This window comes from Bos grunniens, chromosome 4 (genome assembly GCF_055505025.1).
Source record: "Bos grunniens cultivar Pamir isolate PY7600 chromosome 4, Bosgru_T2T1.0, whole genome shotgun sequence".
Lineage (NCBI taxonomy): Eukaryota > Metazoa > Chordata > Mammalia > Artiodactyla > Bovidae > Bos > Bos grunniens.
The window spans coordinates 14696806-14722562 of record NC_141168.1 but is presented as its reverse complement, the minus strand read 5'-3'; the positions used below and the strand labels follow the sequence as shown (position 1 = coordinate 14722562).

Here is a 25757-nt window from a genome sequence, read left to right as displayed (position 1 = left end):
CTAGTTCTCATTCCTGAGATCAAGATTAATGTGAATTTCTTGAGAGTGGCTGATGCTCTGCCCTGGTAGACACTTGGAAGGAGCAGAATGGGGACATGGGGATAAGCTATTTGAGGAAGAATTAATGTACTACAGTTTTTCAAGGTCAGTTTGGAGGAGGAAAATATGGTATCCCTGAGAATTCTCACCAAAATACTCTCACTGCAGAAGACTTGAATGAGCAGATAGACAAGCTGATCTGTTCTAAAGTCCTTCTTCATTGTTCTCATTGTTTTTAAATGGCTCCACAAGCAAAATGAGCAATGGAACCAAATGGAGCATGTGCAGAGACTTCTTGCAAAGACCTAATTTACAAAAATGTCACTGACCCATCTCACTCTTAATATAATACGGGTCAAAGGCCACTCCCCAAGGAAATCTATCAAGTAAAGCTCTCAGGTGGTAACTGGAGCTGCAGAAGTGAGATGAAAAGAGAAGAAGGAAGGAAGAAAAAGGCAAGAGTGTTTAACCGGGGGAGAATGAAGCTCCTGGGGCAGCTGGCATCATAGAAAGAGTACATTGGGAAAATCCATCCTGTGTTCTGTGTTCATCTGCTGTGTCCTAAACCCCAGTTACCTTTGGTATTAACCTCTCAGAGCTAAGTCCCTACTGAGAATGCTGCAAAATGAATGTCCAGAATCCATGTCTGGTGCTGAGAGTTGTGTGGGTAACACATGTCCCCCCTTAAACCTTCTTTCCTTCCTGGGAATTCTATTTAGTTTAATCCTTCTCAGACTTCCAGCTGGCATGTATAACTTGCCCAAAGCACATGTGATTGAATCAGTGCAAGTAGTAGGTGTTTTGTTACCCAAAATGGCAATCAAGTAACCTTTTTAAATTTTTTTCCCCAGTAAGGCAATGATCAGTTCATTAGCGAGAACACAGTCGCCACTTCATAAATTCCAAGAGGTGTGGAGTTTACCATCATCGTCAGTAGGGGAGGAGGAAGCGCTGCCATGCATAGTCACATACAGGGAGGTACCAGCCACCCACCCTGTGGGGCAGGAGTGAGACAGACGTGTGGGATGCAATTCAGGACACCTGGTTAATTCTGAGGCTGGATTTAGGAACGGGTGTTGTCACAGGGTCTAGAATTCCTGCCATGAGAACTCAGTTATTCTGGATGGTATTTTCAATCCAGGGTATGTAGTTAATGATCCTGGTATAGATGCCCACATCGGCTCTCAAAACACACCCATCCGCAAACGTCAGGATTCCTTGAAGTACGCCATTGCACACCGCTGGGGCAGCTGTGACTTCCTGCCAGGGAAAAGGAGACCGAGTTATTTTTCGGGCAAAGGATGCAATAAGATGGGGACATTAAGGCACAGAGAGCACACTACCTTGCAGGGCTGCCTCCGTCCTGGCACAATGCCCACGCACATCATACTGTCTCTGATGTGCATGTATTTATAGGCTTTGAGGCACTCAACTTTGGAGATTACAGATATATTCACATTCTGCAGTGAGTCAGGGTCCTTGTCTGGAAGAAAGAAAGAAATAGAACTTCCTTAAGAGTTATGAGATACCAATCTTCCTTCTTTCCTTTCCTTCGTTTTCAACATAGTTCCTTTCCTGGTAGAAACAAAAAAGAGTTCAAACACAGAGAAATCAAAACCGTGGCCACTAAGACAGTAGGAAGTGATCAGATTAACAATTTCTCATGATACAAAGCGTCTATTTATAAAAGAGGTTAAATTCTTGGAAGTTAGATGGGAATACAAGACATTTCTGCAATGAAGTGAAATAAATTACTTACAATTTTTTCTGGCAATTCAGACATTTTAAAAGCATCCTTTATGTTGGAATTTTTATTTATTCAGTTTAATTTTATTTTACTTTTTGAGCTTTCAGGTTTATGATTTGTCCCACAGTTTACACTCATCACCTATTCCTTTCTAATTTTTCAGTTGAAACACACTGACATGAAACACTGCATAAATTAGGTATACAGTATATTGATTTGACACATTTGAATATTGTAGTATTGAGTCAGAGGTAGATGCCCCCCCCTGCCCCCGCAATGGTAAAATGATAGGAGATTCATTCTCTGTGGACCAAAAACGCCAAGAGGAGAATAGTAGGGCGATTAAGGGAGGAGGCTGGGCCACATATGCATAGAAAGTTTCCTTAGAGGTCAAAGTGGAGTGATATCAAGGGATGCTCTACCCATAGGCCTTTGTGGTAGAATCCATCTTGGTTAAGAGATGCATGCCCACACATAGGAGAATCCTGAGATATACCAAATATGGACTGTGAGCCTGGCAAATCAAAATGATTGGCCTCAGGGAACCTGGAAAAAATGCCCCATACAAGTGATTTAACTTGCTATGAGGTCTCAACTCTCTCTTTCCCCGTCTGAGTCTGCCCGTGTGGCTATGAACACATACTGTACTCTTTCCTCCTAATACTTTACTTGTTTCACTACTTTCTGTCTTTGTGGGAATTCTTTTCTGGAAAACTGAAGAGCCACGGTCCTTGTCACTGACCACTGGTCTAGTGGCTAGAATTTGGTGTTCTCACTGCTGCAACCTGGCCTCACTGTTCAACCTGGCTGGGAACTCAAGCCCCACTTCAAGCCACTGGAGGTCAAGACCACTAGAGATCAATATGATTGGCCATAGTCCCCCTCTATCACCTCACAAAATTATAATTTCTTTTTTTCTTTTTTTTGGTGGGAAAAATTAAGATCTAATCCCTCGGCAAGTTTGATTATAATACAATGTCGCTATCTATATTCACTTTGTGTGCTTAGCTGCTCAGTCTTGTCCAGCTCTTTGCAATCTCATGGACTGTAGTCTGCCAGGCTCCTCTATCCATGGGAATTCTCCAGGCAAGAATAGTGGAGTGGGTTGTCATGCCCTCCTTCAGGGGATCATCCTATACTGTGTATTAGATTTCCAGAACTTATTTATCTACTAGTTGCAAGTTTGTACCATTAGACAATGTCTCTCTTATTAATATTTTGAGAGTCTGAAGGAATTTAGAAAGATCTAAGCCTAGTTTTTCATTCATCAGATCAAAAGTATCCAGTATCTGCTTAAAAAAAATCATGCAAAAAGTGGTTTCTCTTAAATCCATAAAACTTTGATTTTAAACTAGGTCTCCTCATTTCTAATTCAAATTATTTCCTTTATATCAGTGGTTCACACATATTGTGAACTCTGAAGATCCATAACAAAATTTTTCCAACCTGCAACAAAATGAGAGAAATAAGAACAAAGAAGTTTCTATGCACATGTTGGGTGTTCTTGCCAAGGATTCTTCTTTGGGAGGAAGTATATTATTTTGAGATTTTGCTTTTTAGGGGTGTGTTTATTTGAGTATCTTTATTTGAAAATAATATATTAATTTTTTAAAAGAAAATGAGATTCTTTGCCTTATTTTCTAATCTAGCAATAACTGTATAGCTCAACTTTTCTTTTGGAAAGGCCTTTTTAAAAAATGCTCACTTAACTACTTCATGAGCCAGATCAAAATAAACTGCATTTTTTGGTAAGTTATGTCTCTTTTTAATTAAAATGACATAACACAGATAAATAAAACATACTGCTTAACAGAAAAGCGTTTGCCTATTTCCAAAACTCAAGTTGTCTCTCAAAGGACAAGGAATTTCTACTTTTTTTTTTCTTTTACTGGAATACAGTTATTTATAATGTTGTGTTAGTTTCAGGCATACAGCAAAGTGAGTCAATTATACATATATCCTTTCTTTTTAAGATTCTTTTCCCATATAGATAATTACAGACTACTGAGTAGACTTACCTGCGCTATATATATAGATCCTTATTAGTTATCTATTTCATGTATAGTAGTGTATATGTCAATTCCAATCTCCCAATTTATCCCTTCCAATTTTCTGATGAAGTGAGTGAATATTCATTTTTAAAATGTTACCAGTTAAAAATCTTAAACTTTTGTTGATCTGTATCACAATTTTGCATAAAGAAGTTCTGCATGATTTAGCACAATATTGTGTATTTATCTTGTGTTTACTACATAAACATCATTTTGCTCTATTTCAGGGCTTTAAGTTTCTTTAATGCCTGCAATGGTTTGAAACCATCTAATGTAGTTTATGCCTCATTTCTGAATTAAGAAAATTAAGGCTTCAAAGGTAAAGTGACCAATGAGCTGTCATACAGCAAATGAAGCCCAGAATACAAATGTCTTCTTCCCACAAACACATCTATCAGATATGGAAGCAAAGATGTAGAAAGATACAGAAAAGAGGTCAGGACTCCTACAGTGAGACTCCGGAGAAGGGAAAGGAGATGAAAGGATGAATGGAAAGGTTAGAAGAAAGCTCAGTGGGAAAAACGGCAGGAGCTAAGGAAGAGTGGAAGTCGGAGGGGCGCGTGTCTGGTTCTGAGAGCCACCCACAGTGGTCACACAGGTTGTAGGCCCAGGTGGAGACGGTGCACGTGTCGTCTTCAGCGGCAGGCTCTTCGGGCAGGCTGACTATTTTCACGTAGTTGTTGAGTTCAATATGGGTTTGCAGCTTGATTAACATGAGGTTGTGCTCAATAGAAGTGATGGAAAATTGTGGGTGATGAATCATCTTCTCATAACCAACCACTTGTACATATTTTTCTTCATCTATATTGGATGGTTTTGTAACTCCCAGTATTAACTGAAGCCTCCTAGAACAATAGAGATGTTTGTGAGAAGACTGAACAGACATGGATTATCCATCCTTCTGGACTTTTATGGGGCTTTCCTAGTGGCTCAGATGGTAGAGAATCTGCCTGCAATGCAGGAGACTTGAGTTCAATCTCTGGGTTGCAAAGATCCCCTAGAGAAGGAAATGGCAACCAACTCCAGTTTTCTTGCCTGGAGAATTCCATGGACAGAGGAGCTTGGTGGTCCAAGCTCCATGAGGTCACAAAGAATCGGATATATGACTGAGCAATTAACACACTATAGGCCTTGATGAGCTCCTCCACAAAGCCTTTTCTCTACTACTGAACATCCCCAGGACATCTCTCAAATCCCATTTAACTGAGTGGACCCCAGGGAGGATTCTGGTCTGTGCCCAACCTGAGAACTCAAAGCATAGGGTGATGTTGGAGGCTTCTTACTCACGGTAAGTTACAGTTTGCAGCTGTGATCACCCAAAGAGGGTGGATCAGGACTCCAACACAAGGCAAGTAATCAGACTTCAAGTAGATCAGGTAGGGGGGAGTGATGGCGTCTTTGAAGTTTGGATCAAAGGTCAAAGCAACTGGACAGAGACACGTAGAGCACAAATTCTGAGATTGTTTTTCAGGTATTATTTGAAAAAAACAAAGGAAGAGAACTCAATAGACACATTGCCCCACCCTTCTCTCCAGGAATTTTATCTGTAAGTTGAATATGTAAACTGGATCAGTTTGTTCTAAAACATGAAGAAAATGATAAAAACATATATATTTCATAAGATGAAAGGTGTTTTCCCTTTTAGTTGTCATTATGTGCTCTTCAAAGTATTGATCAAATACAACCTTCCTTAAATACCTTCCAAGATTCAGTAGGCATATGACACATCAGCTCATGGAGAACTTCCTATCTTTGCCATGTTTAGAATGCTTTGGCCAATATTATCCCTTTCTCCTGAAAATGCAAGGCTGAATGATAACGTTTCATTTGAAGAACAGAGCAAATGCTAACAGAGTCTGACAAGGGAGGTAACCATTCATTCAATGAATAAATATTGAGCATCTAGTATGTGGCAGGCTCTAAGGGCTTGGGCTACATAGTGAACAAAACAGAGATATGCCCCTGCAGTCCTACATTCTGATGAGTGGAGACATTCAGTAATAGTAAATACAGGAATACATCAATGGTATAGTATGTTGAGTGGCAATTAGTGCAGGGAGCAAGGGAGGGGAAGTATCAGAGGTGTGCATGCATGTGGGTATGTGGGAGCCATTGTGCAGTATTGCATCAGCAGTTGGGAAGACCTCAGGGCCAATGTGAGAGGTCAGCGATGTAATGAAGACGTGGGAGTTAATCGGGTGTCTAGGGAAAGGAATTCCAGTGAGAGAATATGTCTGGAGCAAGAGTCCTCAGGCCTGTTTAAGGCACATCAGAGAGGCCAGGGAGAAAGGCAGGAAGGAAAGAGGCCATGAGGTGATACAAGATTTTGTAGAGTGTTGTAAGGACATGAACTTGTCTCCTAAGTGACACATGGAATCGCTTCAGGGTGTTGTGTAAAGGATGATAATTTCCTTACAGAGAAGTGTGGCATGTAGGTTTATAAAGCAAAGAACCCTGTTAGGAGAATGATTTGGTAATAAAGACAGAAGAGGGTGTCTTGAGCCATAGCGATCCATGGAGGTGGTGACATGTGATTTGATTTAGGAAATGTTTAGAAGACAGAGACAGCAACAGGTTCCGATCAGGTTGATATGGGGTATAAGAGGGGGTTCATGAATACTTCCAGGGTTTTTGTTTGAATAACTGGAACCATGTCTGGACAAGACCTAAACCCCTGAATGTTCTGCTTTGTCCATTAGCTGGACCCCTGTTTTCCACCCTGGACTCCACTTTTCATTCGCCCATACCAAGCATCAGTCCTGTTCGCCACAGGCCCAGAGTCAGGCCCCTGTCTTCCTTAGAGAGTCTAGGGTCAGGTTTCAGGGTCCATGCCTCCCCCAAAAGCACTCAGGCAATCACCCTAAGGCAAAGACACAGGAAGAAACCTGGTGGGGAATGCTGAAGAAGAGTCAGTCCTGTGCTTGCAGTCTGGAACCTTGCTCCTGTCTTCACCCATCTTTCGTGATTCCCTCAGGATTTCTCTTGGGCAATTAAGGAGAAAGATATGCAGTTACTCACCAGGCAGGTTCAAGAGAGCCCACAGAAGGATTAAATTCATAATCATGTTGAAAGCCTTTTCAAAAGATGAGGTTCAGTGCCTTGAAAAGGATGCCAAGGAAGGAGAGAAGAACACTAAGATGAAGCTGGAAGCGGTTCTAGGCTTGGAACAACTGTCATCTGAATTCTTTCAATTGCAGGATTGAGTTCCAAAAGAGTAGGATGTGGTGCCAGATATTAGAGGTCCTTCAACAAAGACCAGATGACTTGGTCTTCAACACAGTGGAGAACAGATCTGGAATCCAGCATTTCTCTCCCCCTTTTCAGGGAAAGATGCACCTAATTTGAGAGATGCTGAAATTCACAGTGCTCCCTGCTGTGTAAGTCTCTGACACCATGTCTCTCTCTGAACTACAGACTGGTTCCTCCTACCTTTGTGATGCTAACCCTCACCTGTGTGACACTGACATTTATTTCCAGTGACCATCACCCCAGCCTCGGGGGCTGATCTTGACCCATTTCCCTGACACTAAACTCCTCATTGAGATACGTGAGTCCTTTCTTCCATGTCACTACTTGTCCATTTATTTTCTCAGCCAGCCAGTGATTTACACTATGTGTCTGATGTGTGCGGGCTGTATGCTGATGTAAGAGGTACCCAGATGTGAAGACACTGCCCCAACTGCAAAGAGTTATAGACTAGTGGGAACAACAGGTCTATAAACAGGCAATTGCGAAACAAAATATTCAGAACTAAAAATCTAGATATACCCCTCTCTAGGGAGAAATATTTGCCAAACATGTATCTGTTAAATGATGTGCATCCAAAACATACTATGGAATCTGAAAATTCAACAATATGAAAAACAAACAGCCAGGTTAAAAAGTGGGCCAAAGATCTGAACAGTTTACCAAATGCATTAGCCTGCCCAAGCTGCTATAATGAAATACCACAGACCAGGTGGCTTCAACAACAGACTTTTATGATCTGTTACGTAAAACATGAAGAAAATAATGGAATCAGTTGTAGTAATTCAACACGCATGATCAAGGTACTAACACATTCAGTTCCTGGTGAGAGCTGTCATTCCAGTTTGTGGCCAGCAGCCTCTCACCTTATTATAATATGATCTTTTCTGTCTATAAGCAGAGTAGTAGTAATAGTGCTCGGTTGCTCAAAGAGTGAGCTGCTCACGGGGTCATGTCTGACTTTTTGCAACCTCATGGACTATAGGCCTCTAGGCTCCTCTGTTCCTGGGATTTCCCAGGCATAAATACTGGAGCGGGTTGCCATTTCCTCCTCCAGGGGATCTTCCCAACCAAGGGACCAAACCTGTGTGTCCTGCATTGGCAGGTTGATTCTTTACTACTGAGCCACCTGGAAAGGCCCCAACTGAAAGTTACATGAAGTTAACTGAATCACTTTGCTGTAGGCCTGAAACTAACACAATGTAGTAAATCAAGTATGCTGATGCTGCTAAGTCACTTCAGTCGTGTCCGACTCTGTGCGATCCCATAGACGGCAGCCCACCAGGCTCCCCCGTCCCTGGGATTCTCCAGGCAAGAACACTGGAGTGGGTTGCCATTTCCAAATCAAGTATAGATCAATTTAAAAAGAAAAAAGTAAAAGAAGTGATCAGATGAGCATTTTATTAAAAACTCTGGAACAAATAGAGATGTGATTCAATAAAGAGTGCTGGGGGCACTGGTCAGTGAGTCAGAGACAGGAAGCAGGGTATAACTAGAGACAAGCCCACTGGAGAAGACAAGCAAACAGAGGGGCTTGTGGTTTAGATGGACCAAAGATTACAAGACAAAGAATCGGTGTTGAATTAAATGAGGTTAGTGTCCAAAGTGTCCGGAGTCGGACACGACTGAAGCGACTTAGCAGCAGCAGCAGTGTCCAAATTTGAGAATTTGGTTTTCCTGTATGTGCCAGGATAAGCTGTGGTGTTCATCATAACCCAGCCATTTTTTTTCTGTTTTGTTATTGTTTTATTTTGTTTTGCTTTGCTTTGATAGGAGAAATGCATCCACACTCAGAGGGTATCAATATAAAAAAACCAAACCGTCTCAGCAATCTCTGCAGATACAGATTCACCATGTCCCTCATGAGATGAACTCCAAATCTCTTTACTCTTTGCAGTCTTTTTCTCCTCTGGGGTGAGTCTCTCTGTTCATCTCTCTGTTCCTTTTTCCCTTTTTAACAGATAATCCCATGTCACGCTGTCCCTCTCCTACATGTAACTCCATGCTGCTGCTGCTAAATCACTGCAGTCGTGTCCGACTCTGTGCGACACCCAGAGACGGCAGCCCACCAGGCTCCCCCGTCCCTGGGATTCTCCAAGCAAGGACACTGGAGTGGGTTGCCATTTCCTTCTCCAGTGCATGAAAGTAAAAAGTGAAAGTGAAGTCACTCAGTCGTGTCCGACTCTTAGCGACCCCATGGACTGCAGCCCACCAGGCTCCTCCATCCATGGGATTTTCCAGGCAAGAGTACTGGAGTGGGGTGCCATTGCCTTCTCTGTGTAATTCCATAGCCTCTCATATGTAACTCCATAGTCTCTCATATATCACTCGATCCCCTATTTTTAGGTCATTTGACATCTTGTCAATTCTGTAATTTTAGGTGTCTTGGTCTATGGGTTGGGGATGCTGTACATTGCCACTTTATGCCAGTGTGAGAGATGCACTTAACATGGATCAAAGATCCTCCCAATAGCATAGAAATTTACTTAAGTCTGCACTTACTGCCTATAAACACAGAAACCGCCTCATTGTTTCATTATCATCAGAGATCCAGATCTTTGCTAGAAATGGCCACCTCTATTTCCTTCAAGGATCTCAAATATAGCATGCCCCACCTTGCTCCTGATCCATTACAGATGGAAACATTACTTCTCTTTATATTACCATCTAGAGTTCTTGCCTGGAGAATCCCAGGAACAGGGGAGCCTGGTGGGCTGCCGTCTATGGGGTCGCACAGAGTCAGACACGACTGATATGACTTAGCAGCAGCAGCAGCAGAACCACCATCTACCTTGTTGTTCAAGTTAGAAACAGGGGTGATCCCTGACTCTGCCCCTTCTGTTTCTACTCACAGTCACTGTGTTTAAAGCTTACAGACTCTGTGTTCTTACATCTCCCAACTCAGACATTTGATGTTCTATTTACCATGGTGACTTTAATGACTAAGCCTCTGATGCCTACAAGATAAAAAAAATCTAAATTCCTTTACCAAACAGGTCAGGCCTTTTGCTATCTAACCCTTACCTGCATAAATAATACTTTTCTATCACATTCTCTCTTCCCTTCTATGAACAATTTATTTTCCACCTTTCAGTATTACTTATTTACATGTATTTTCCAAAACATAACGGTTTGTATGCTTTTCTTTTACCTAACTATACCTCAGTTCTATAATACTCTCCTCTAATTTGTTGGCCCCTTGATGGTACCTCCTGTGCCTCTGACACCCTGATTTTTTCCTATATTCTCATGGAACTTATTGCTCATCTCCACTGTAGTAATTATCACTAGGTAATAGAACTGGCTAATTGATGGCAAAGTCTGCATTATATCTACTCTTGTACCCCTAGCATATGTGCATGCAGGCATGCTCAGTTGCTCAATTATGTCCAACTCTTTATGATCCCATGGACTGTAGTCCTCCAAGCTCCTCTGTCCATAGGATTATCGCAGCAAGAATACTGGAATGGGTAGCCATTTCCTCCTCCAAGGGATCTTCCCCACTCAGGGACTGAACCCGCATCTCCTGTGCCTCCTCCATTGCAGGTGGATTCTTCGACACTAAGCCACCTGAAAGCCCCAGGCATATGCAGTACCTACCAAACAGCAGACATTTCAACAATTTTTGAATGAACAAATGGTTGGGAAAGTTGTTAGATTTCTCATCATGTTTACAGTTTATATGATAAAGAAATAAGTTTTTAGTGCCACAGCGTTTTAGCGTCATTTCTTTTTAATAAATTCTGGTCAAGAACAAGAAACATAATAAAAAGGGTTGTAGATCCAGGGTGGAAATCATGAAGATACTGCACTGAGGGGATGGAGGACCAGAGACACCTCAGTAGCTTTCAATGATGCTCATGATCCATCTTGAATAAGAACTGATTTCTGTGAAGAATCCTTCATTTCCAAGAGTGACACTTCCTTTTGCCCAACTCAAGATTCCATGCACCCTCCCACCGCAGATGGCCGGAGCTGCCGAGACTTCCTGCCAGAGAGAGGGAACAGGGGGTCAGCGTTGCTTTGTTCCTCATCCAACAAGGATTTATTCTAAGAAGTGGGACATTGTGATAGCAGAAGCTTCTACCAGACTGGAATCATTTTCTTGAGAGGGGAGAACCCTCTCTTCACATCCATGCAGGTCTCACCTCTCTAGGTTTGAATTTGACCAACCTGAGTGCAAGTAGGAGGAGAAAGGACAAGTGACTCTCCCCGGACTCTCTCCCACTCTAAAGGAAGGCAGGGGACTGGATGAGCAATCCACAGACTGAGGAGGCAGAGGCAGACCGCAGGCCTTCTGCTTGGGTCCCGTTTGGTCTCCTACGGGCACCTTTCCTCTAGGGCCCCTTGCTCTGCGCTTGTCTGGTGGTAGCAGAGATACCTTAGCATCAGACAGGGTCTTTAGAGGCTGCCCCACACACAGAACGTTTGCTGCCATTCTTTGGTCTTGCATGTTCTGGCACTCATCGTAGGGACGAGTATATTGGTTTATCCAAGTCAGGATGTCAGGGTCACTAACTGCGGGAAAGAGAGAAGTCCAGGGTGACTCTCCTTATCACATATACTCTTGTGATCAGCCTCTGCTCTGTGAATACATTGTATGTATTTATAGTAGGTATCAGACATTCCATCCTTCTTAGAGCCCCTTGTTCAGTATCTCTGTGTCTGAGCAGTGGATTCAAAGCGTTACATGAGCCTTACATCAGATATCATCAGATCTATAATTCTGTCTGTACTGCACATAACTTGGAAAGCTTAAAAAACCCACAGGAAAATTATGAATGCTTGTGAGGAGAGAGAGACAGAAAGCTGTTGTCCATAAGAAACCTTCCTTTTGGGGACCTATTTCATCATCTTTACGTTTAATCATAAAGGGGGAAAATGATTTTTAATGTGTTTTAAACTGCATTTTTTATAGTGAGATCATTTATAAGTGGATTATTTATAAGTATGTATGTATATGTATAAATATACATATATAATTTCCCCTAAGAAGTAACATTGCTCATCTTACTTATTGCAGTTGTTACTATACTGTTAACCTCAGGATGTAAGGAGTCTAACCACCACATTATATAATTTTAATCTCTGGTGGAGAGTAATACGGAGGAAGGAAGCAAAAAATCAACTAGAGATCTCTCAAGTTAAACCTAGCATTACTTATAAAGCAGAATATTTTAGATACATTTCCAATCTAATGTTTTAAATCAAATCAGACCAGGAAGTGTCAGGTCAGAAAAGGATGAGAAGAGTTATGTTCAGTTTTAACTTTTTTGGAAATCTAATTGAAATACTTAGAACAAGTTAGGTGAAAGTAACCTACTTACTTGAAATAGTGAATTCTTAATAGATATTGGGAGGCTGGCCCTAGAGAGCTTATGGAATTGATTTGTCACTGTGATTCTGACATGACATGCAGAGCCTATGTGATGAAACTTTTTGTAGTTTTATTTTGTTTTCAAGTGGTGTGTCGTAAATTACTTTGTAAAATGTGAAGTAGTTACTTTGAATAAGATTTAAAAGCTTCAATTTGTTCAGAAAATATATTCACTTAGATTCTCTAGAATGTTGCTTCTAAATTGAAGTGAAGTTGCCAAATTTCATTGGCACTGAGAATACAAAAGTTACCTTCCCAAAACAGACTGAGAGACCAAAACAGCATCCTGCTTTTTATTTGTTTTTATAGAACATATGAATTGTTCTGTAACCACAGGAGAAAGGTTTAAACCTGATTACTAGCCACAGCTTGCCTTAGTGAGTAGGCTTTAACAAGCCAATCAGTGTCAGTCTTTAATGTCAGCATGTTAGACTCCTCCAATAGATAGCAGAGTGCCAACCAATCAACAACACTCTCACCCAGGTAATCAAGCCTCCACAGATGACATCAACTCTCTTCAGCCTCTGAAAGTCCTCCAAACTCTCAATGGAAAGCTTCCCACAAACCCCATATAAGCACTGCTTAGTGCTCTGTACTGCTCACTGAGATGGTGTCTGCTCAGCATTGCTCTTCTATAATAAGCAATAAGTTCAGCTTTATCATTTCAGATATCAAGTGGTGGTTCCAGTATCCTCTGTTAATGAAAGGGAGGATAATGGTGGTATAAGGTAGTATAAGCTGCATCCTTCATGTATGTGTGTGCTGTATGCTCAGTCATGTGCGGCTCTGTGACCCCCATGAACCTGCCAGGCTCCTCTGTTCATGGGATTCTCCAGGCAAGAATACTGGAATGGATTGTCATGCTCTTCTCCAAGGGATCTTCCCAACCCAGGGATTGAACCCTCGTCTCTTGCATCTCCTGCACTGCAGGCAGATTCTTTACCACTGAGCCGCACCTGAGAAGCGCTTCAGGTTTATCCCTCCTCATTTTCCCCAGCACCAAAACCTTCTCAGGATGAAGAACACAGAGTCAAACACTTACGGTTTTTATATTTACTCCAGGTCCAGGTTGGGATAAAGCAGGATTCATTAAGTGATAAGGGTTCCATAGCTATGGCTATGGTTCCCACTTGGGTGGTGACTTTAGCAGCCTCAGGCAGTTTTATCATCATCAGGTCATTGCTCAGATATTCTGAGTTGAAGTCAGGGTAGGGCACAGTCATTGAGTAACTCTGGGTCTGCTCGTGCTTATTTTTGATGTTGGGTTGATAAATTCCCAATCGGATTTTAACACTATGGAAGGAAAGAAGGCAGGGAGATTAAAAAAAAAAAACAAAATAGGGTTTACAGAATGTCAGAACCACAAGAAGTGTCATAGGTGACTTTCTTTAATCATCTAATCATCTTAATTTTATTTCTTAGACCTGAGAACCCAAGTGACCTGCCTTGGCCTGTAAAATAGTAGTAACAATAGTTGATAGGATTGTTGTATTAGAGTCAATGTAGATACATAAAATCGGGCATGGTATCTGTCACCTAGAACGTACTCAGTGGAATCTAGTTGTTGTCGTTGATGATATTAATGATCACAATGACAACCTGGATAATCTGAATGAATAGGTAACAGATATGGCACCAGAATCCATTATTCCAGAGGTCTTTGCCTGCCCTCCACTGTCTGAAACAACTCTGGAGCAAGTATATTGTACCTGCTGTTTCTGGACAGTTCTAGGCCCTTTCCAGCTCCTTTTGGGCCCATATCTTTGTATTTATTGCAATCTGCCTACATTGATTATAGATTCAAAAGACTCTTAGCAGTCTAACAGGACTCCCACTGACCACTTTCTACGATATTTCCTGGACAAATTCAAACCCACCCACTTCTATTGCCAGGAGTCTGGTCATGTAACAGACACAGGAGCCACTGCCTGCCAAAAGACAGTTTGTGCATTAGGTCTGGCTGAGAGAAGAAAACCCAATTTTCCAACGCCAGTTCTTGGAGTGGATGGACTATATTTCCTGCCTATATTTCCTTTGTATTTCTCACTGACACAAAGCAGGGGTTAGATCTGTGTTTGAATGAACTGTCTTGAACAACCAGATGGCTGAAAACTCTGAGTTAGAAGTGACCCTTGTACATTTCTGAAACTGCGACTAGGTTCCAATTATCTAACACTTTGTCACACACAACAGAGATACAGGTTTGTAAAGGACAGCATCATCTCATGCAGAGCTTCTTCATTCTTCTTCTCTTACCTGTATCACATGGCTTCTGCCTAACACTTCAACCTCAGCCTGTGAACACCCACTCCTACTCATGAGATTCTCTGTACACTCTTCCCTCTGCCTGGAATTTCCCCCAGAATTAATTCAACCTGGTTGCATCCTCCTCTTCGTGTAGGTCTCATCTCTTCAAACAGACCTGATATGATCACCCTAACTAAAGTAGGTATCTTGTTTTATTCCTGTGTTTTGCAGCTTGGTACTCCTTTCAATGTTTTATTTTGGAACTTTTATTTGCTTTGACATATTTCCTCTACCAGAATGTGAGCTCCATGAGGGAAGACTAATTACCATCTTGCTCCCTTGCTGCTTTTTCAGTTCATTAAGCAGTCCCTGGAATATGGTAAAAGTTCCAGAAGTATGTTGGATGAAAGTTGAAAGTGTTAGTCATTCAGTTGTGTCCAACTCTTTGCGACCCCATGGACTGTAGCCTGCCAGGCTCCTCTGTCCATGGAATTCTTCAGGCCAGAATACTGGAGTGGGTAGCCATTCCCTTCTCCAGGAGATCTTCCCAACCCAGGGATCGAACCCAGGTCTCCTGCATTGCAGGCAGATTCTTTACCATCTGAGCCACCAGGGAAGCCCTCAAGTAGGTTGGATGGATGTCTATTATTTATTTTCCACGAGAAAGAGACTTCTGACATCTTCCTCTTCATCTCCTCCTAAACTGCCCAAATGTGTATCTTTTTCCCCACTGGGAAGATGACTCTCTCTCCTCCTGGGTCTTCTGATTCCCTGGGATGCTGTTAGAACTTGCTAGGATGCCTCACAAGACCTGCTTTTAAAATTTATTTATTTATTTTTAAGTGAAGGATAATTGTTTTACTAATACTGTGTTGGTTTCTGCCATACATCAACATGAATCAACCATAGGTATACCTATGTCCCCTCCTTCTTGAACCTTCCTCCCATTTCCCATGTCTCATCCAAACTCAACTGGGTTGAGGTCCCTGAGCCATATAACAAATTCCCATCTGTTATCTATCTTACATATGGTAGTGTATATGCTTCGATGTTACTCTCTGTATTTGTCTCACACTCTCCTTCCTCCCCTCACCCCTGTGTCCATAAATCTGTTCTCTATGTCTGCCTCTCCATAGCTGCCCTGCAAATAGTTTCATCAGTACTGTCTTTCTAGATCCAATAAATATCCATTTATATACGGTATTTGCTTTTCTCTTTCTGACTTCCTTTACTCTGTGTAATAGGCTCTAGGTTCATCCACCTCATTAGAATTGACTCAAACATGTTCCTTTTTAAGGCTAAGTCATATTCCATTGTATATATGTACCACAGCTTCTTCATTCATCTGTTGATGGACATCTAGGTTGCTTCTATGTCCTAGCTATTATAAATAATGCTGCAAGGAACATTTGGGTACATGTGTGTTTTTAATTTTGGTTTCCTCGGGGTATGTTTTAGCAGTGGGATTGCTGAGTCATATTGTAGTTTTATTTCTAGTTTTTTAAGGAATCTCCATACTGTCATCAGACCTGCTTTTGTTTAAATAGATCCCCCCTGGCTCTCAAGAGCAGAGAAATACTTACGGAGAGGGGCAGTGAGCAGCAGTCAGTACCCACTGTGGGTGAATGAGTGTCCCCACACAGGGTTCTGGGAAGGCCTGCAGGTAGACCATATAAGGAATAGTAAAATCTACTTCATTCCTCTTCTCAGTGTTAGAATCTGCTGCCAGAATGACTCCTAAAGAATCAGTGGGTCACAGATAGAGAGATAGGGCAAGAGGTGAGAGTTGGCCAGGATAGTTTTTCCCACCCTAAGGTTTTCAAACTAAAATAGTCTTCTGTTGCTAAGTCGCTCAGTAGCGTCTGACTCTGTGCAACCCCATAGACGGCAGCCCACCAGGCTCCCCCGTCCCTGGGATTCTCCAGGTAAGAACATTGGAGTGGGCTGCCATTTCCTTCTCCAATGCATGAAAGTGAAAAGGGAAAGTGAAGTCGCTCAATAGTGTCCGACTCAGCAACCCCACAGACTGCAGCCTACCAGGCTCCTCTGTCCATGGGATTTTCCAGGCAAGAGCACTGGAGTGGGTCGCCATTGCCTTCTCCGACCCAAGCTCCACACACTAAGAAAACTGACACGTGTCTTTGCTTGAGTTGGAGGTATACTGAAGTTCTGTGAAACTAATGCAAAGGTGTATCTGAGGCTGATCGTAAACCCTGATTGGCAGTGCTGTGTATAATAAAAATGTAAAAAAGGATTACTACTTTAAAAATAGTATTCTAAATTCACTTTTGCCAGGAATGAAAGTAAAAAGTTAAATCCTACCTGACTTTGGTGCTGAAAGGAGTGGAAGAGCTTGGGGGAGGGACCTGAGAGCTTGGGGGAGGGACCTGAGAGCTTGGGGGAGGGACCTGAGAGCTTGGGGGAGGGACCTGAGGCTCTCATGGCCCCTGACTCACCCCTCTTCCCAACCTGTACTTACTCCTCCAGAGTCCATCTGCCCAGAGAAAGGGAAGATGTACTTCTCTGCTCTCTGTCCAGGAGTCCTGGGAGAGTGCAGGGCACTTATAATGACATATGGTAACTTGCTCACAGGTGCAGAAGAAGCTTAGAGAGACCATTGATGGGGTGAGCCATGCATCAAGAGTGGTACCTTTCACTTCCATTAACAGTTAATTGAAGGAAATGGCCACCACCTCCTCTCTCTTCAGTTTTGGCCAGCTACTTCCCTCTCTGATCCATGTGCATGTGTGCATGCTCAGTTGCTTCAGTCGTGTCCAACTCTTTGAGACCCTATGAACCATAGCCCACCAGGCTCCTCTGTCCATGGGATTCTCCAGGCAAGAATACTGGAGTGGGTTGCAGTGCCCTCCTCCAGAGGATCTTCTCAACCCAGGGTTTGAACCCATGTCTGTTATGTCTCCTGCATTAGCAGGTGAGTTCTTTACCACTAACACCTCCTGGGAAGCCCCATCCTCCTGCACATCACCACATCACTCCCTAAGCAGCAACAAGATCTACACTCACCAGCCGTGCTCATGAGCATGAAGAAGACACAGCACTTCATGACAGTCTGGGATCTCGCCAGCAGCAGACAAGTCAGATAAGGCTCTCGGCTGTCTCAATCTTTAGTCCAAATAGCCTTGGCAAGAACAACTGAGGGAGAAATATTACTTTGTGGGGGTATGGAAGGAGCAAGGATGCTAGAACAATCTTCAAACTAGCCCTTATCAAAATCCAGTTAGAAAAGGCACAGCTGGGAGCTGGCTCTGATGTGGGTGAAAGAGGAAGGGGCAGACAAGTCCAGCCCCTGGTGCCTCTTCTCTGACCCTAAAGGTCTCAGGAGTCATGATGTACCTGCTGACATTCCCCTCCCCTTTCTGTGACATAGTCATTCTCTGTTGTCCCCTCCTCCCTTTGTGACTGTGAACCTTATTCCCTGCCATCACTTGTCTTCTCCGTTTCCCCAAGAGTCCCTCTTCTCTTCTCAGAGACTCCTCAAACATTGGGGTATGAAATAAAGTTAACAAGGCATCCTCCCCTTCCCATTTCAGTGACGAGGATGCTGTGGTCTCCATGGAAGTTAGCAGCAAAGTTGGGACTTGAAACTGAGTCTCCAGATTTCCTCTGATGTGTTGAATTGTATCTGAGTCCTGTGCTCCCAGAAAACAGTGGTAGGTGAAAAAGTTTTGGCTTACCACAAAGAATGACCCTTCCCCACGTTAGTTTGAAGAGACTCTGCCCACTCTTTCTCAGGGCTCCCATAGGACTTTGGATGACTTCTTTGTTGAACTGTGACAAGGTCAATCACAGGCCTTTCCCCTTTTTCACCTGAACACACTGACATAGCCAGACATGGACCCTCCAATTCCCCAATCTGTCTCTCATCAATGATTAGCTGAGCTTGCAACTGTTACCTCCACCCCACAACAAATCTAACTAAGACTAGAGATAAACACTTACTGTTCAGCTGACTGAGAATTCCCTGATTGTAATACAACCTCAACTGTTCACCTCTCCAGCTGTGACTTGTATATATCTCCCTACAAAAGTCTTAAGGTAAAATCATTCTGCCGAAACACTCTGATCTTCAAATACCTCTTATTACAGTAATCTGAATAAAATAAATCTCCTTACCTGTTCAGTTTTTGTGTTGGATACTTGCTACTCTTTTTAATGTTACCCCACTCCTTTTTATAAGTTAGCCTTAACTTTCTGACTGCCCATCCAGAGATAAGTAACTAATAACGGGTTCAATCATGGATATTGGTCTATAGTTTTCTTGTGTTGTTTTTGGCTTGGGTGTCAGGATAGTGCTGGCCTTGTAAAATGAGTTTGGAAGTGTTCTCTCTTCTTCAGTTCTTGGAGGAGTTTGAGAAGGGTTGGTGTTCATTATCTGAATGTTTGGTAGAATTCTCCAGTGAAGCTCTCTGGTCCTGTCTTGTTTTCTGTGTTGAGAGGTTTTGATTACTGACTTGATGTCTTTACTCATTATTGGCCTGTTCAGATTTCCTATTTATAAAGTGCTTAGAACAGTGAGTTCTAATGGTAAATAGTAAGGCTATATAAACACTTGTTAAATAACAATAACCTTAGGATCCCCATATTTTTCTGGGGACACCTTTTGCTCTTTATGTCCAAGTATTGCTGTTAAGTCCTTAAAGCTTTGTAAAATTTCCATATGTATTAATAGTAGTGAAGAGCATAGACTCAGGAGTTAGTTCAGGCTTCAATTCCTGGCTTTAGGACTTTTTAGCTGTCTTGTCATGATAAAAGCATCCAGCCTCTTTAAGCCTCAGTATTCTAATCTATAAAATGGGAGGAATATTAGTATGTACATCATAGGATGGGCATCTTGGTTGCTCCCAAGCTTTAGTGGTTATAAATTAAGCTGCTATATACATCCATGGGCAGGTTTTTGTGTGGGGACACATTTTCAACTCCTTTGAGTGAATAGCAAGGAGTGTGATCACTGGATCATATGATAAAAATATGTTTAGAAAGTTTCCACAGCTTAGATGGAGTATAAATTTTAAAAAGTGATTAGACTTTTAATAAATGAGTATTTTTAAGACTAAATGAGTATTTTTGAGACTAAATACTTTTGTATTTGCATTTTTTTCAACAAGGTAGACATTCTTTCTTGACTTTTAAAGAGAAGACTAAAGTCATAACCAAGATAGTAAATATCTTATGTATTTTTAAAGTCTTTTAAAATTTGATTTTGAAACTAAAGTTACTTGCCATAAAATAAAATAATTACAATCATTTTCATTTAAATAAAGAATTAAACTTCTAGGGGAAAAGAGGCTTCTATTTACTTTATTAAAACAAATATTCTTAGATAAATTCATCTTGAGTATGCCTTGAAATTCTTTGCTTGTTAATGGGAAAACCAGTAGATTATGGAGTGTGCCAATTTGGAGTGAATTTACTTTTACCCTGCTTTTATCCCATATGAAATACATTTACATTAAGAAGCTAAACTTTCAAGAGCAAAGATTACTTTTACAGCGCTATTGAAGGTCCTAACCATGAAGCTGGCAGTTGAGAGCCAACTTAGTTTTCAGAGCAAGTGATAAGTAAAATAAATGTATCTGTTACTGTAATGAGACACAGCAAGCAAAAAAACTTTTCCTAATCTCAGACGGGTACCTCTTCGTTGTTGTACATTGCCTTATTTTTGCTATGAAATATCATGTCTTTCTGGATTTTATTGAATCATGAATTAGGTATCTGTATGTTGTAAACATAGTCAGGTGAGAGATACCTTTTCTGACCCTACAATATGGATTTTTATTTTAAATTGTAGTATGCTTTCATAGGCCTTTTGATGGTTTTTTTTTTTTTTTAATTACACTTTGAAAGCAGACTTTTGTTTTCCATCTGTCCATTCTTTGATCCCGTTTTCCTTCCCTGTGGCATTTGCATTGATTAGCATTATATTCTGTAGTCTCTATGTGTTGTTTCCCCAGTGAGAATGAATACACCGTGAAGGCAGGGTTTTAACTGTTTTGTTCCCTGCTGTATGTATCTTTAGTGGATAATACATTGTTAGGCATGTAATAGACCCTCAATAAGTTTAGTAAGTGGTTGGATAAATGAATAGATATATTGTCTCCACTGTACAACATGCCAGGTTTATTTAATCAATCTTCTATTAATGAGTGTTTAAGTTATTTCCAGATTTTCAGGGTTATGTAGAAAAGTACATCAATAAGCATCCGTGGTTACTCTGGCAGGGATTGTGGCTGCCTCAATGTTCACTCCTCCACTTTTTTGATAGCTAACCTTAGAATTACTCAGTTCAGTTCAGTTGCTCAGTCATGTCTGACTCTTTGCAACCCCGTGGACTGCAGGACATCAGGCCTCTCTGTCTGTCGCCAACTCCTGGAGTTTACTCACACTCATGTCCATTGAGTTTATAGTCCTACTCTCACATTCATACACAACTACCAGAAAAACCATAGCTTTGACTAGACAGATCTTTGTTGGAAAAGTAATGTCTCTGCTTTTAAATATGCTGTCTAGGTTGGTCATAACTTTTCTTCTAAGGAGCAAGCATCTTTTAATTTAATAGCTGCAGTGACCATCTGCAGTGATTTTGGAGCCCAAAAAATAAAGTCTGACACTGTTTCCCCATCGATTTGCCATGAAGTGATGGGACCAGATGCCATGATCTTAGTATTCTGAATGTTGAGCTTTAAGCCAACTTTTCCACTCTCCTCTTTCTCTTTCATCAGGAGGCCCTAACCAAACATATACCAAGTAGACCATGTTTATTGAAAAATGAAAAGTCTACTCCTTGCTTGGATGGTGTGCCATGTAACTTGATTATAAGTTTCAACAGTATAATCTCCTTCAGTGATTGGCTCAATTATGTGCAAGTGACCAAATTCAGTTAAGGAGACACCTACGACATTTGACAGGGACTCCTGGGGAAAAAGCTGCTTTCTCCCTAGATACAGGCAAGGGGGCTGAGGTGATTAGGTGAACAGGTGTATACTGGTGGTGGTTATGGGTAGGATAAAAAGACATTTCACGGGGAACAAGAAAATCTTGAAATTCATTTGTTTCTGTAGGGAAGCCTGAGATCTTTAGATAAGATAGACATAAGGTAGCATTAAAAAAAAAGTTACGTGTGAAATTATTTTAGGCCATAAGTAAACATAAAGTCAATTCAATAAAACTAAGGAAACACACAGGGAAGATTAGTTATAACTGAACATTTAAGAGCCTTGAACTCAAGGCTAAGGAATTTGGGCTCCATCCTAGTGGCATGATAAGGCAATATTAAGACCTCAGGACTGCTTGGTACAAATGTGCCATCCAGAGGTATACAAAGGCGTAGAAAATTGGTAGAAGTAATATACATCTTGCCATACCTTCCTCTTCTAAGATACCTGTTATGGACTGCATATTTGTATTCCTCACTACTAAAATGCAAATATTCAAAGTCTAACACCAAAGGAGATGTTATGAGAAGGTAGAGCCTTTGGCTTTGTTGCTGTTCAGTCGCTCAGTCCTGTCTGACTCTTTGCAACCCCACGGACTGCAGCACGCCAGGCTTCCCTGTCCATCAGCATCTCCTGGAGTTTGCTCAGACTCATGTGCATTGAGTCAGTGATGCCATCCAACCATTTCATCCTCTGTCGCCCCCTTCTCTCCCTGCCTTCGATCTTTCCCAGCATCGGGGTCTTTTCCAATGAGTTGGCTCTTCACATCAGGTGGCCAAAGTATTGGAGTTTCAGCTTTAACATCAGTCCTTCCAGTGAATTTTCAGGGTTGATTTCCTATAGGACTGACTGGTTTGATCTCCTTGCAGTCCAAGGGACTCTCAAGAGTCTTCTCCAGCACCACAGTTCAAAAGCATTAATTCTTTGGCACTCAGCCTATTTTATCATCTAGCTCTCACATCTGTGCCTGACCACTGGAAAAACCATAGCTTTGACCATAGGGACCTTTGTAGGCAAAGTAATGTCTCTGCTTTTTAATATGCTGTCTAGGTTTGTCACTGCTTTTCTTCTAAGGAGCAAGCATCCTTTAATTTCATGGCTCCAGTCACTGTCCACAGTGATTTTGAAGCCCGAGAAAATAAAGCCTATCACTGTTTCCATTGTTTCCCCATTTATTTGCCATGAAGTGATGGGACCAGATGCCATGATCTTAGGTTTTGAATGTTTTGGTTTAGGCCAGCTATTTCACTCTCCTCTTTCACCTTCATCAAGAGACTCTTCAGTTCCTCTTCACTTTCTGCCATTAGGGTGGTGCCATCTGCATATCTGAGGTTGTTGATATTTCTCCCGGAAATCTTGATTCCAGCTTGTGCTTCATGCAGCCGGGCATTTTGCATGATGTACTCTGCATATAAGTTAAATAAGCAGGGTGACAATATACAGACTTGATGTGCTTTTTTCCCAATTTTGCACCAGTCCATGTTCCATGTCTGGTTATAATTGTTGCTTCTTGACCTGCATACAGATTTCTCAGGAGACAGAAAAGGTGGATTGGTATTCCCATCTCTCTAAGAGGGAAGGAAGGCTTAGATGAGGTCATAAAGGTGGAGCCCCCATGATGGAATTAGTGGTCTTACAAGAAGGCAATACTGTCACCAGACACAAGTCCCTATGCCCAACGCGCAATGAAGCCGAACAATACCAAGACATTGGAGTATGGAGAAGAGAAAAGTTTATTGCAGGGCCATGCAAGGAAACAGGTGGCTTAAACAGGGAGTTTGGCTTAAACCCCAAGCTCCCTGAAAGCTGTCAGCAAAGCCCTTTTATAAGAAAGGTGAGGGGTGGGGTGTGGTTAGTATAAACATCTTGTGTCAGAGCCTTTGTTCTTAAGGTAGGATCATGGTCAGTCACCACATTGCTGTAAATCTCCACCAAAACAAATGTTATTCTCTGTTCTGACAAGAAAGGGCAAGGTCTCAAGGCTCTACTTTTGCCTGCCAAGGTCCAGGCCCTGGCTAAGAAAAAGGGATGTCTGTCCAGGTCGGTTACCTGGAGTGTTCAACCAGCATCCAATCTGCATCTCCCCACTAGTGCCCAGGCTCAGCTGATGAGACAGAGCCCACCTGGCTCCCTTGGGATTAGGTCCCCAGACCCTGCCCAGCTGTCATTACTGAGTGTGCCAGGTGCCCAGGACCCAGCTGGCCCTCAGGCTCCTCAGGCCACCCAAAGTTGCAGGGTGGGGTGTGTACCATGGACCCATGCAGACAGCCCCAGCCTTTAGGTTGCAGAGGAAGTGATGGGAGAGAGACTCTTCCAGCCAGGGGGTGGCCGCAGTGAGGGCTCCGCGCTCTGCAGGACACAGCCCCCAGTCTGTCCCCCCCCCAGCCCACCCAGCTTACCAGCCCACTCAAGGTGGGAAGGCCTGGAGGGGCTTGAGGAGAAGGTCTCCACTTACCCCTTACCACACTCTCCTCTGGGAGGACCACAGCACAGACAACCATTGGCCAAGGGCAACTTCCACCCACCAGGTGAAAGGTCTCCTTCTAATGATCTGGTAGTAATGGTTGCTTGGTAACAGGGTAACAGCTGTGTGCTATTGGCTGCATTCCACTCACCCCTATTAAAGTACCAGAGTCAGCTCTGTCATATATGTGAGGATACAAAAAGGCAGCTATCTACAAGGCAGAAATTGGGCCCCCTCCTGTGTCACCTTGATCTTGGACTTTCCAGCCTCAAACACTGTAATTAATGTCTGTTATTTAAGCCACCCAATCTGTGGTTTTCTGGTTATAGAGCACCAACTAAGATAACACCCATCCATCATCGTATCATGTGATCCTACTGGGGATTACAAACATTTTTACCTTTCAGACCTCCTCTTCCTATTCCAATGCTTTTATGTTTACACCATATTGTATCTTTTTTCCTGTGTGTGTGTGCCAAGTTGCTTCTGGCTGGCCCAACTCTTCGCGATCCTAGGGACCGTAGCCCCCCAAGCTCCTCTGTCCATGAGATGCTCAAGGCAAGAGCACTGGAGTGGGTTGCCATGCCCTCCTCCAGGGGATCTTCCTGACCCAGGGATCCAACACACATTTCTTATGTCTCCTGCATTGGCAGGCAGATTCTTTACCACTAGCGCCACGTGGGAAGCACCTTTTTTCTTGATTCATATCAAATACACATAGGAATCATGTGTTGAGACCTGTACTCCTAGTCATTCTCTAAATGATCCAGGGAGCAGTGTTGAAGAGCTAAAGGAGTTGCCTGTGCTTCCTCTTGGGATAAGGCTGAAAATAACAGAGAACAACACCCTTGTAAGCCTAGACTTTTATGACTGCAGAGTAATAGATCAATATTCCACAAACTTATCTACATTTTCACCTTTTAAAAACATTATAGTTCAAAATGGTACATATTTTGGGCTGGAGTTTTGGGGGGTGGTCTAGTGGGGGAGAAGGGTACAGATTGCTGGCAGGAATCATGCCTGCTGGAGCAATAAAATTCCTTATGGAAAAGAAGAACATCTTGGAGAATAAAAGAAATAGGTAGGTGAACCCTTGGAAAATATAGGATCTGTTATTTTTTAAAACATTCTCCATCTAGCCTTTCCCTTAACCTAGTCTCACAGAGTTTCAGGTAGATAAGAAATGAAGGAAGAGAAGGAAGTCATGACAATAGCAAAGCCTTGGGAAAAAAGACAGCTGGGAAGGAAGGTTCAAGAGGGAGGGGACATATGTATATCTACGGCTGATTCATGTTGATATATGGAAGAAAACAACACAATGTGTAAAGCAATTATCCTCAAATTAAAAATAAATAAATATACAAAAACAAATAAAGACTGCTGGGGCTTCATCTCAGCCTCATAGCTAGTCCAGTGATTCTGGGCAGTTGGTTTTAATGTTTTGCATTTAAGTGTCATTATCTGTGCAACAATGTGATGTAGCAGAGACTGATAACCTTATCCATCTTTATAGCCTCAATATTCACACAGAGGCTTGCATATGGTAAGTGAGCAGTAATTTATTTTGATGCGGCTGAATGAATGACTAAATCACCTTTCAAATTCCATCTTCATATAATAGTTCAACTCTAAG

The 25757-nt window shown here is 42.1% G+C and overlaps 2 protein-coding genes across 3 annotated transcripts; both read right to left on the bottom strand.

Annotated features, from left to right (window-relative positions):
- Nucleotides 1-935: 935 nt before the first annotated feature.
- LOC147373651 (putative inactive serine protease 58) lies at nt 936-6793 on the bottom strand. Its single transcript, XM_086398055.1, has 5 exons — nt 6790-6793; nt 5125-5263; nt 4423-4682; nt 1383-1522; nt 936-1299 (listed from the first exon to the last, which is right to left on the bottom strand). Exons 1-5 carry the CDS (start codon nt 6791-6793, stop codon nt 1150-1152), a joined length of 693 nt encoding a protein of 230 aa, XP_086254181.1. The 3' UTR covers nt 936-1149.
- Nucleotides 6794-10798: 4005 nt separating this feature from the next.
- LOC147373650 (serine protease 58-like) lies at nt 10799-24211 on the bottom strand. 2 transcript variants are annotated; one of them, XM_086398355.1, is made up of 6 exons: nt 24116-24211; nt 17732-17860; nt 16291-16444; nt 13503-13753; nt 11465-11601; nt 10799-11071 (listed from the first exon to the last, which is right to left on the bottom strand). In XM_086398355.1, the coding sequence occupies exons 2-6, from the start codon at nt 17769-17771 to the stop codon at nt 10922-10924; spliced, it is 732 nt and encodes a 243-aa protein (XP_086254481.1). In that variant the 5' UTR covers nt 17772-17860; nt 24116-24211; the 3' UTR covers nt 10799-10921. The 2 variants fall into 2 exon arrangements, with proteins under 2 accessions (XP_086254481.1, XP_086254482.1); XM_086398356.1 differs by lacking the exon at nt 24116-24211 and having other exon boundaries at nt 17732-18045.
- Nucleotides 24212-25757: the final 1546 nt, after the last annotated feature.

Coding starts and splice junctions, on each gene's coding strand:
- LOC147373650 (XM_086398355.1), bottom strand. CDS start 17,771: ATGAAGTGCTGTGTCTTCTTCATGCTCATGAGCACGGCTG. Junction 13,754..16,290: donor GCTGCTCACTGCCCCTCTCC/GTAAGTATTTCT, acceptor TTCCTTCCATAG/TGTTAAAATCCGATTGGGAA. Junction 11,602..13,502: donor CTGGAGTAAATATAAAAACC/GTAAGTGTTTGA, acceptor TCTTTCCCGCAG/TTAGTGACCCTGACATCCTG.
- LOC147373651 (XM_086398055.1), bottom strand. Junction 4,683..5,124: donor GCTGCAAACTGTAACTTACC/GTGAGTAAGAAG, acceptor CTATTGTTCTAG/GAGGCTTCAGTTAATACTGG. Junction 1,523..4,422: donor CTACAACCTGTGTGACCACT/GTGGGTGGCTCT, acceptor TCTTTCTTCCAG/ACAAGGACCCTGACTCACTG.